The sequence below is a fragment of the Balaenoptera borealis genome, assembly GCF_965194805.1.
Source record: "Balaenoptera borealis genome assembly, chromosome: 9".
Lineage (NCBI taxonomy): Eukaryota > Metazoa > Chordata > Mammalia > Artiodactyla > Balaenopteridae > Balaenoptera > Balaenoptera borealis.
Genome location: NC_138873.1, coordinates 68547587 through 68560438, shown reverse-complemented (window position 1 = coordinate 68560438; position 12852 = coordinate 68547587). Strand labels below are relative to the sequence as shown.

The 12852-nt window shown below is 36.0% G+C and overlaps 1 protein-coding gene across 4 annotated transcripts in view; it reads right to left on the bottom strand.

The window, feature by feature from the left end:
- Positions 1-12852, bottom strand: part of RNGTT (RNA guanylyltransferase and 5'-phosphatase) — a 327759-nt gene that overhangs the window by 235008 nt on the left and 79899 nt on the right. For all 4 annotated transcript variants that reach the window (XM_082405977.1, XM_082405974.1, XM_082405975.1 and 1 more), the window contains exon 11: positions 3163-3327. In XM_082405977.1, coding sequence (XP_082262103.1) covers positions 3163-3327 — 165 coding nt within the window. The remainder of the gene's footprint in view (positions 1-3162; positions 3328-12852) is intronic.

Sequence of the window (12852 nt, the reverse complement as noted above, 5' to 3'; positions counted from 1 at the left end):
CAAGAATCAGATGGAACAAGAGAATTCAATGAAAACACAAAGGCCTAGAAGAGGCAAAACAACTTCAAAAAAGAAGTAGGAAGCTGGAAGATCAAGTCTGTCTGATTTCAATCTTTATTATAAACAGAAGTAATCAAGACAGTACTACCACAAAGACAGATAAAACAGATCAAGGGCATAGAACAGAACATGTAGCAATAGTCCCATACATACATGACAACTTATTTTTTATAAAGATGCAAAAGAAATTCAATGAAAAAAGGACCATCTCTTCAATACTTGGTGCAGAAACAACTGGATATCCATATGCAAATCAAACAAACAAAAACCTATCAACAGGCTAAAAACAACCCAAATGTCTATGACTATGGATTAGTTAATTAAATTATGGTACACTGATAAGATGGAAATCTGTGCATCTATTAAAAAAAAAGATTGAAGGAGATCTCCATGTACCAAAACTGGGGCAAGGGGACTCAAAATAAATTAAGTAAAAAAAAGTAAGTACAGAAAAGGGCATTAAGAATCATCTCTTGGGTAAGGGTGGTAAGAATATAAATAAATGTATTGCTTGCACATGGATAAAGAAATTCTGATGGATACAATAAATGCTAATAGCAATGGTTACTCTTCTGAGATGATGATAAATAGAAACTATCTGCTGTCTGTCTGACTTTTAAAATTTTGTTAACCACATTTAATCTATTCAAATAATTCTTTTTTAATTGGCCTTCAAACTGGAAATGCAAATAAAGTTGTAATTTAAGAAACTGCTACTTCTTATTACTATTTAGGATGCTGTATTCTAACACCCATGTATGTATATTAAGTTAAAAATTAAACAACTCATTATCCCTTCACTAGTTTGACAGATCAAATTCAACAAAATGGAGAGGTTGTTTATAGAGCTATGTTAATAAACTCCTAAAATCAAAGTTATCTTCAAGTTTTTATAGACAGAAATGAAATTCTACTGTTTTCTACCCAAAAGTATGCATTTTTCAGAGTTGTAAATTTTGTTAAAAACCACATAAAAACTAGCCTTTCTCATAAAAATGGTACATACTTCCCTGACAAATGCTGCATCATTCATAACACCACTGTTTTACAATTCCCATTAGCAAAGATAAAAATAATATGCAACTCTAGAGCAATAACCTGTCAATCGTAGCTACTATTCTATAACTGGTGTTACTACAGTCTTACCCTTTAGACCAACTCTGCTGCAAAATATGCTTTCCCTCTGTATTCTACAACTTTACACTTTGGTAAGAGAAATTGAGGACAAAAAATAACAGTAAAAACTGAAAAGGAGGGAAGAGGAGACTTATATTTAAAATTCCAAATATTAGAACTGCTTAAAAAATAGAATTTCCTATGATGATTTCAAAGGGTGGTTATATAAGCTAAGTAGAAAGGAAAAAAATTAGAGCATCATTTTTTCTAGTGAAAAACTACATGAAAAGTTGTTCGACATAACTATATACCTCAGATCCCTAAAGAACAAATTTTCTAAGCATTTCTAAGCAGCACTGATTCTGACTAATAAAACTACACTACGACACATTTTCTTAAATGCTGAACTTTGAATTATGACAGCACAAGCTGTCAAAATACTTTTTTTAAAAAACGAATGCAAACTGAAACAATTTGGCTTCTGACCAACTTTTACACTGTATTAAAAATTTAGAAAGGTGTGACCCATGTTCAGTGTTAACATTATCCTTACCCTACCGACTGGGCAGGGCACAAAATTGTATGGCTCTTTTAGGCACCCCTATAATATTCCTGCTGCCAAAACAGACACAAAAGGCGAGCAGTGAACTGTGGGAAGGCCATGGCACCAGAAGTCAACCAACAGTCCCATGCCAAGCAGGCATTATGCAAAATAAATGAAAGTAGAATGATAACTTTGTATTTGTTGAGAAGAAAAGATAGGCATTCAACAGTGCTGAGATTACTGCTAATATTACATCCAAGGGCTAATACCAAATTGAGTGGACTTGAGAAGAAGTTAAAATACAACAAAAACTTACATCATCTAACTTGTGAGATTATATTAGAAAAAAGTTTAAAACATTTAATTGCTTACATTGCTATATTTCCTATATTATTCTATCATAACCACCCTTCTTCCAAAACATAATAACTCCATGGTGCATCTTTACTGTCAAATACTATGTGGCAGTTATAAATCTCTTTACATGACATGGAAATATTTCCAAGTTGTGTTGTTAAGTGAAATAAGTCTCGGGTTTTCAGTGTCAAAAAAACAAAAATAAATAACAAAAGAAAACCTTCCATGTGTATGTATATATCTATGTAAATTAATTTTTAAAATAACACTACGTAGTAAACACTGTTCACCTCCAGAAGGCTTAACAGGTGATTTTCACTCTATATAATTCTATCCTGTTTACAGCTTTTTAAAAAACATAATATGAACCAATAGCCATGAATCAAAAACTATTATAAGAAACAAGGGGGACTTGCCTGGTGGTCCAGGGGTTAAGACTCCGTGCTCCCAACACAGGGGTCCCAGGTTCAATCCCTAGTCAGGGAACTAGATCCCACATGCCCCAACTAAGAGCCCACATGCCACAAGTAAAGATCCGGAACACCACAACGAAGACCCTGCACGCAGCAACAAAGATCCTGCATTCCACAACTAAGACCTGGCGCAGCCAAATAAATAAATAAATAAATATTTTTTTTAAAAAAAAGAAAAAAGAAAAGAAAGGAAAACAAGGAAGTAACCTAACTTAAGTTTCTGTCACTAAGAATCTTACTAAAATAAAATAGGTAAACAACAAGGATCTACAGTATAGCACAGGGCACTATACTCAACACCATGTAATAAGCTATAATGGAAAAGAATCTGAAAAAGAAAAAAAAAAAAATATATATATATATATGAACTACTTTGCTGTACACCAGAAACTAACACAACATTGTAAATCAACTATACTTCAATTTAAAAAAAAAAAAAAGGATCTTGCTAAAGAGCAGACTTTGGAATTATACATGTTTGTCCAATATAGTGCTATATTCAATTCAAGTAATTTCTGGAAAAATCAAGACAAGTGGGCCTCAAAATGTCATTCATATTCCTTTTGCAAGCTGAATTTTGTTACACTGCAAGTATTAATTAGAAAACTTTACCTTTCTTGAAGCATGGATGTCAAAAAATGGCTTATTTCTGACACGAAATGGTTCCTGTGTTTTGTCAATGAGCCCCGTCTTCATTTTTTCATGTCGAGGATTTATTATTTCTCGTTCTATACACTGCAGACGAATATTAAAATCACAATCTCCAACTGGCTGTGCCTGAATTAAACAAGACAATTATTTAAATTTCAACACTAAAAACTATTTTATCAGCATAATTATCGGGCTGATACACTATACATAGCAGTCTATATAAACAGCATCCTTTGGAGTTGCCCAGTGTATAGCATGAACAACCGTACATGCCAGCCCTGATAATTAATTTGACTAATGACAGAAGCATACCTAAACATGCAAAAGCACACACATACACAGTTACTTATTTTAATTATAAATATATAAAAGAGTATGGGGAAATGGTATAAATCTCCTCAAATATAAATTGATCCAAAGCTTTCACATCTGAGTTAAAGTATTAATATACTCACTAATCATTTTTATTATTTACATGAATTAGTAAAACCTGTGTAAAAACTAAAATCCACATAGTCAGGAGAGTACAAGCAAACAACACACCAAAATAAGCAAAAAAGTCACCTATAATGTTTTTTGTTCTTTAAAGTGCTAACACTTTACAGCCTTCAAGAAGTAGAAGATATTTATTAAACAAATACATTCTCAACTCTGAAAACTAACATAGAAAAGGTTTATATGATATATTCAAAAACAAAAGTTTTCTTCTTCCCCCACATGTATATATACAGTATATATATTATGGTATATATATATGGTTTGAACCATGAAATAAAAAGCACATGTATACTTTTGTATGAGCTGAGGGTAGGGGCTTGTCCTCTCCTAATGGTATATACAAATACAGCTATAACATATCACCTGGGTGAGAGCAGTGGTCCGGATTAGCAGCATCACCTCAATGGTATATCAAGTACCCTTTTCTTTATTCTGCAATTGGACACACTTCTATGCATTTTTCGCATCTCTTCTGCCTTCTTCCTCTTCTCTAATCTATATAATTCAACCTAACATTTTACCCAATCTACTGTTTACAAAGGGGTGGCAACACTTGCTTAATCTGTGAACATTAAATACGCCTCAAGGATGACTTTTTCTCAACTTTGGAAGGATGACAATTTTGATACTCGGCAAAGAATCAGGAGCAAGACAAGTGAGCAAGAGCTAGGTATAAGGTAGAGTATGCTCCCTTTACATAAAGGCATACAACTGTTTGTAAAGGGTATTTACTGAAGAAATGTTAGTAAATAACCACACAGTCCATGTGCAAACTTTTCCATGTCACCTATGTCACCAACAAGGTTGAAAAACCTAAAATGTTAGGCTTATTTATTAGATGAATTGAGACCCCTATAAAATTAAAGTGAAACAAGCAAGTCCTCTTTTTAAGAAATAAAATTAAAACTCTAAAAATTGTTTTAAAAAAATTGTAAGTAGTCTAAATTCCCTCCTAGATACTCTTCACTTTAAAATTCACCAAAACAACTAGAATAAATTGAAATCAAGTTCACCTTCAAATCTGTGTTGCCTATCATAAAGGAAGCTCCTGATAGATAGGTGTTGAATCGTTGAAAATAGACTACAGGAAGTGCTCAATAACTATTGACTAACTGGCCTCCCTGTTTTGAGTTCTTTCTCACTTCAAAACACTATCCACGCTGCCAGTGGAGTTATCCTTCAAAACAATAAAAATATGATCATATCATTACCATAACTAAAACCCTTCAGTAGTGTCCTATTATATACAGAACAAAGAACTACGCTAAAATGCCTTATTCAAGTAACCTGGGCTCCTACCCACTAATCCATTCTCATTTCCTGCTATGTCTCACATCTCACCATACATCAAGTACACTAAAAACCATCTAATGCTCCTGACTTCTAAGGCTCACTCCTTCAAAATTAATCTGTATCACTTTCTCTGTCTACAAGTCCACACTTCAAATAACTCAAGTATACCCAGGGTAAGCTGGAATATTCTCACCTCTCTGGTACCTCTCATATATTTCTATATCTTTGACATTATACTTATGATAGTATTATAATATTTCTTTACATTTACATCCCCATTCATAAGACCACTGGTCTGCAAATTTCTTTTTTTTTTGTTTCTTTTGACCGTACAGCATGCGGGATCTTAGTTCGCCGACCGGGGATCAAACCCATGCCCCCTGTAGTAGAAGCATGGAGTCCTAACCACTGGACCGCCAGGGAAGTCCCTGCAAATTTCTTTTGATTTTGTATCCAATCTAAACACATATCCGAACACTTGTGTATAATATATGCATATTAATTTTTAATAAATTGCATACATGCACAACTGTATAATATGTTATAAAACAGACAAAAATTGAATAATAGATTAAGAATAAACAGGAGTTCTCCAATTTTCTTTCCAAATTCCAATGAACTGTTGTGGAAGTAGCCTCCTTTGGAGGTCACGGCACTAAATTATAAACTCCCTGGAAGGCAAGAAATTATGTACTATTCTTCTGGGCATACTCAATACCTAGACTAATACTTGACATATAAAAAATTATCAATGAAATTCTTGCTGTACAAAATAATAAACTAAGGAACTGAAAAGTTTTAAACAATTATTTCAAAAAAATTTTTTCTAATAGTGACCTTGATTTGATGATTCAAAATAAACAAAGTGGTTAACCATCAATGAAAGCTCCACAGTAAATTAAAGAATTAAATATATAACACTTTCAATTATAAACATATCTTATTATCAGAAATGTGAAAAACTGTGACTTAAAAAAACCAATGAAATAGTTACTCCCTCTTGCGAGAGCACCGGAATCACAATTAACTGCTGAACAATCATCAACAGGAAGACACTGGAACTCACCAAAAAAGATATCTCACATCCAAAGACAAAGGAGAAGCCACAATGAGACGGTAGGAGGGGCGCAATCACAATAAAATCAAATTCCATAACTGCTGGGTGGGTAACTCACAAACTGGAGAACACTTATACCACAGAAGTCCACCCACTGGAGTGAAGGTTCTGAGCCCCACGTCAGGCTTCCCAACCTGGGGGTCTGGCAACAGGAGGAGGAATCAGACTTTGAAGGCTAGCGGGATTTGATTGCAGGACTTCGACAAGAATGTGAGAAACAGAGACTCCACTCTTGGAGGGCACACACAAAATAGTGTGCGCATCGGGACCCAGGGGAAGGAGCAGTGACCCCATAGGAGACTGAACCAGACCTACCTGCTAGTATTGGAGGGTCTCTTGCAGAGGCAGGGGGTAGCTGGGGCTCAACGTGGGGACAAGGACACTGGCAGCAGAAGTTCAGGGAAGTACTCCTTGGTGCGAGCCCTCCCAGAGTCCAACATTAGCCCCACCAAAGAGCTGGGTAGGCTCCAGTGTTGGGTCACCTCAGGCAAAACAAGCAACAGGGAGGGAACCCAGCCCCACCCATCAGCAGTCAAGTGGATAAAAGTTTTACTGAGCTCTACCCACCAGAGCAACACCCAGCTCTACCCACCACCAGTCCCTCCCATTAGGAAACTTGCACAAGCCTCTTAGACAGCCTCATCCACCAGAGGGCAGACAGTAGCAAGAACTACAATCCTGCAGCCTGTGGAACAAAAACCACATTCACAGAAAGACAGACAAGATGAAAAGGCAGAGGGTTATGTACCAGATGAAGAAACAAGATAAAACGCCAGAAAAACAACTAAATGAAGTGGAGATAGGCAACCTTCCAGAAAAAGAATTCAGAATAATGATAGTGAAGATGATCCAGGACCTCGGAATAAGAATGGAGGCAAAGACCGAGAAGATGTAAAAAATGTTTAACAAAGACCTAGAAGAATTAGAGAACAAACACCTAGAAGAATTAGAAAACGAACAAAGAGAGATGAACAAAACAATAACTGAAATGAAAAATACACTAGAAGGAATCAATAGCAGAGTAACTGAGGCAGAAGAACGGATAAGTGACCTGAAAGACAGAATGGTGGAATTCACTGCTGCAGAACACAATAAAGAAAAATGATTGAAAAGAAATGAAGACAGCCTAACAGACCTCTGGGACAACATTAAACACAACAACATTCGTGTTATAGGGGTCCCACAAGGAGAGAGAAAGGACCCGAGAAAATACATGAAGAGATTACAGTTGAAAACTTAACTAACATGGGAAAGGAAATCGCCACCCAAGTCCAGGAAGCCCGGAGAGTCCCAAGCAGGATAAACCCAAGGAGAAACACGCCGAGACACATAGCAATGAAATTCGCAGAAATTAAAGACAAAGAAAAAATACTGAAAGCAGCATGGGAAAAACAACAAATAACATACAAGGGAACTCCCATAAGGTTAACAGCTGATTTCTCAGCAGAAACTCTACAAGGAAGAAGGGAGTGGCATGATATGTTTAAAGTGATGAAAGGGAAGAAACTACAACCAAGATTACTCTACCCAGCAAGGATCTCATTCAGATTAGACAGAGAAATCAGAAGATTTACAGACAAGCAAAAGCTAAGAGAATTCAGCACCACCAAACCAGCTCTACAACAAATGCTAAAGAAACTTCTCTAAGTGGGAAACACAAGAGAAGAAAAGGACCTACAAAAACAAACCCAGGGCTTCCCTGGCGGCGCAGTGGTTGAGAGTCTGCCTGCCAATGCAGGGGACACAGGTTCGAGCCCTGGTCCGGGAAGATCCCACATGCTGCGGAGCAACTAGGCCTGTGAGCCACAACTACTGAGCCTGCGTGCCTGGAGCTTGTGCTCCGCAGCAAGAGAGGCCGCGACAGTGAGGCCCGCGCACCACGATGAAGAGTGGCCCCCACTCGCCACAACTAGAGAAAGCCCTCGGCACAGAAACAAAGACCCAACACAGCTAAAAATAAGTAAAAAAAAAAAAAAAACCCAAAACAATTAAGAAAATGGTCATAGGAACATACATATCGATAATTACCTTAAACGTGAATGGATTAAATGTTCCAACCAAAAGACACAGGCTTGTTGAGTGGATACAAAAACAAGACCATAGATATGCTGTCTACAAGACACCCACTTCACACCTAGGGACACATACAGACTGAAAGTGAGGGGATGGAAAAAGATATTCCATGCAAATGGAAATCAAAAGAAAGCTGGAGTAGCAATACTCATATCAGATAAAATAGACTTTAAAATAAAGAATGTTTCAAGAGACAAGGAAGGACACTACATAATTATCAAGGGATCAATCCAACAAGAAGATATAACAATTATGAATATATATGCCCCAACACAGGAGCACCTCAATACATAAGGCAACTGCTAACAGCTATAAAAGAGGAAACTGACAGTAACACAATAATAGTGGGGGACTTTAACACCTCACTTACACCAATGGACAGATCATCCAAACAGAAAATTAATAAGGAAACACAAGCTTTAAATGACACAACAGACCAGATAGATTTAATTGATATTTATAGGACCTTCCATTCAAAAACAGATTACACTTTCTTCTCAAGTGCACACGGAACATTCTCCAGGATGGATCACATATTGGGTCACAAATCAAGCCTCGGTAAATTTAAGAAAATTGAAATCATATCAAGCATCTTTTCTGACCACAACGCTATGAGATTAGAAATCAATTACACAGAAAAAACATAAAAAACACAAACACATGGAGGCTAAACAATACGTTACTAAATAACCAAGAGATCACTGAAGAAATCAAAGAGGAAATGAAAAAACACCTAGAGACAAATGACAAAGAAAATATGACGACCCAAAACCTATAGGATGCAGCAAAAGCAGTTCTAAGAGGGAAGTTTATAGCTACACAAGCCTACCTCAAAAAACAAGAAAAATCTCAAATAAACAATCTAACCTTACACCTAAAGGAACTAGAGAAAGAAGAACATACAAAACCCAAAGTTAGTAGAAGGAAAAAAATCATAAAGATCAGAGTAGAAATAAATGAAATAGAAACAAAGAAAACAATAGCAAAGATCAATAAAACTAAAAGCTAGTTCTTTCAGAAGATAAACAAAACTGATAAACCATTAGCCAGACTCATCAAGAAAAAGAGGGAGAGACTCAAATCAATAAAATTAGAAATGAAAAAGGAGAAGTTGCAACAGACACTGCAGAAATACAAAGCATCCTAAGACACTACTACAAGCAACTCTATGCCAATAAAATCGACAACCTGGAAGAAATGGACAAATTCTTAGAAAGCTATAACCTTCCAAGACTGAACCAGGAAGAAACAGAAAATATGAACAGACCAATCACAAGTAATGAAATTGAAACTGTGATTAAAAATCTTACAACAAACAAAAGTCCAGGACCAGATGGCTTCACAGGTGAATTCTATCACACATTTAGAGAAGAGCTAACACCTATCTTCCTCAAACTCTACCAAAATATATCAGAGGGAGGAACGCTACCTAATTCATTCTATGAGGCCACCATCACCCTGATACCAAAACCAGACAAAGATACTACAAAAAAAGAAAATTAAGAGACCAATATCACTGATGAATATAGATGCAAAAATCCTCAACAAAATACTAGCAAACAGAATCCAACAACACATTAAAAGGATCATACACCATGATCAAGTGGGATTTATCCCAGGGATGCAAGGATTCTTCAATATACGCAAATCAATCAATATGATACACCATATTAACAAATTGAAGAAGAAAAACCATATGATCATCTCAATAGATGCAGAAAAAGCTTTTGACAAAATTCAACACCTATTTATGATAAAAACTCTCCAGAAAGTGGGCATAGAGGGAACCTACCTCAACATAATAAAGGCCATATATGACAAACCCACAGCAAACATCATTCTCAATGGTGAAAAACTGAAAGCATTTCCTCTAAGATCAGGAACAAGAGAATGATGTCCGCTCTCACCACTATTATTCAACATAGTTTTGAAAGTCTTAGCCACGGCAATCAGAGAAGAAAAAGAAATAAAAGGAATCCAAATGGGAAAAGAAGAAGTAAAACTGTCACTGTTTGCAGACGACATGATACTATACACAGAGAATCCTAAAGATGCCACCAGAAAACTACTAGAGCTAATCAATGAATTTGGTAAAGTAGCAGGATACAAAATTAATGCACAGAAATCTCTTACATTCCTACACACTAATGATGAAAAATCTGAAAGAGAAATTAAGGAAACACTCTCATTTACCACTGCAACAAAAAGAATAAAATACCCAGGAATAAACCTACCTAGGGAGAGAAAAGACCTGTATGCAGAAAACTATAAGACACTGATGAAAGAAATTAAAGATGATACAAACAGATGGAGAGATATACCATGTTCTTGGATTGGAAGAATCAATATTGTGAAAATGACAATACTACCCAAAGCAATCTACAGATTCCATGCAATCCCTATCAAATTACCAATGGCATTTTTTACAGAACTAGAACAAACAATTTCACAATTTGTATGAAGACACAAAGATCCCGAATAGCCAAAGCAGTCTTGAGAAAGAAAAACGGAGCTGGAGGAATCAGACCCCTGACTTCAGACTATACTACAAAGCTACTGTAATCAAGACAGTATGGTATTGGCACAAAAACAGACATATAGATCAATGGAACAGGATAGAAAGCCCAGAGATAAACCCACGCACCTATGGTCAACTACTCTATGACAAAGGAGGCAAGGATCTACAATGGAGAAAAGACAGTCTCGTCAATAAGTGGTGCTGGGAAAACTGGACAGCTACATGTAAAAGAATGAAATTAGAACACTCCCTAACACCATACACAAAAATAAACTCAAAATGGATTAGATACCTAAATGTAAGACCGGACACTATAAAACTCTTAGAGGAAAACATAGGAAGAACACTCTTTGACATAAATCACAGCAAGATCTTTTGTGATCCACCTCCTAGAGTAATGGAAATAAAAACAAAAATACACAAATGGGACCTAATGCAACTTAAAAGTTTTGCACAGCAAAGGAAACCATAAACAAGATGAAAGACAACCCTCAGAATGGGAGAAAATATTTGCCAATGAATCAACGGACAAAGGATTAATCTCCAATATATATAAACAGCTCATGCAGCTCAATATCAAAAAAACAAACAACCCAATCCAAAAATGGGCAGAAGACCTAAATAGACATTTCTCCAAAGAGGACATATAGACGGCCAAGAAGCGCATGAAAAGCTGCTCAACATCACTAATTATTAGAGAAATGCACATCAAAACTACAATGAGGTACCACCTCACACCAGTGAGAATGGGCGTCATCAGAAAATCTACAAACAACAAATGCTGGAGAGGGTGTGGAGAAAAGAGAACCCTCTTGCACTGCTGGTGGGAGTGTAAATTGATACAGCCCCTATGGAGAACAGTATGGAGGTTCCTTAAAAAACTAAAAATAAAATTACCATATGATCCAGCAATCCCACTACTGGGCATATACCCAGAGAAATCCATAATTCAAAAAGACACATGCACCCCACTGCTCATTGCAGCACTATTTACAATAGCCAGGTCATGGAAGCAACCTAACTGCCCATCGACAGACAAATGGATCAAGAAGATGTGGTACATATATACAATGGAATATTACTCAGCCATTAAAAGGAACGAAATTGGGTCATTTGTTGAGACATGGATGGATCTAGAGACTGTCATACAGAGTGAAGTAAGTCAGAAAGAGAAAAACAAATATCACATATTAACGCATATATGTGGAACCTAGAAAAATGGTACAGATGAACCGGTTTGCAGGGCAGAAATAGAGACACAGATGTAAAGAACAAACGTATGGACACCAAGGGGGGAAAGTGGCAGGGGGCCGTGGTGGCGGTGTGATGAATTGGGAGATTGGGATTGACATGTATACACTAATATGTATAAAATGGATAACTAATAAGAACCTGCTGTATAAAAAAATGAATAAAATAAAATTCAAAAATGCAGGAAAAAAATTAAAATTTTAAAAATCAATGAAATCTAGCAACAGATACTCAATAAATCCTTACTGAATGAATGATTATAGACCAAGAGATGAAAAGCATGAATTAATCATTTTTACAGGAAAATATGGTTGAATCTCCTAAACAAGACACAAAAGCACAAACTTTGAGATCTAGTGAGCTGGATTTCATTAAAATGAAAAACTTCTGTGAATCAATAGATATTAATATGGAAAACATATTGTTTGCCACATATATAACTAAGAAAGGATTAGAATCCGTAAAAGATAGCTATTAGAAGATTATTCAAACTTGCAATTAAATCACAAAAGAAAAATTCAAACAAGTAAAAATAAACATGAAATATGCTTAACTTCATTAGTAACCGGAAAGCAAACTAAAACAATCCAATTGGCAAAGATCTTAAAGTCTGATAATACCAACTGTGGTAAAGTGGTACAACTACTTCTGAGGGGAATTCAGCAACACAACAAAAAAGCTGAAGTCGCCAATTTAATCAGAATCTCCATGACGTAGGGATGAGGGATTGGCATTTTAAAACGCTTCCTAGGTGACTGTATCCCAAGAATGAGAACTATCCTAGAGAAACCTGGACATACACACACAATAAAAAGTATATAAAACTGTTCCATGCAATTGTAGTATAACAGCAAAATATGGAAACCCAAATGTCCATCAAATGGAAAAAAGATAAATTCTG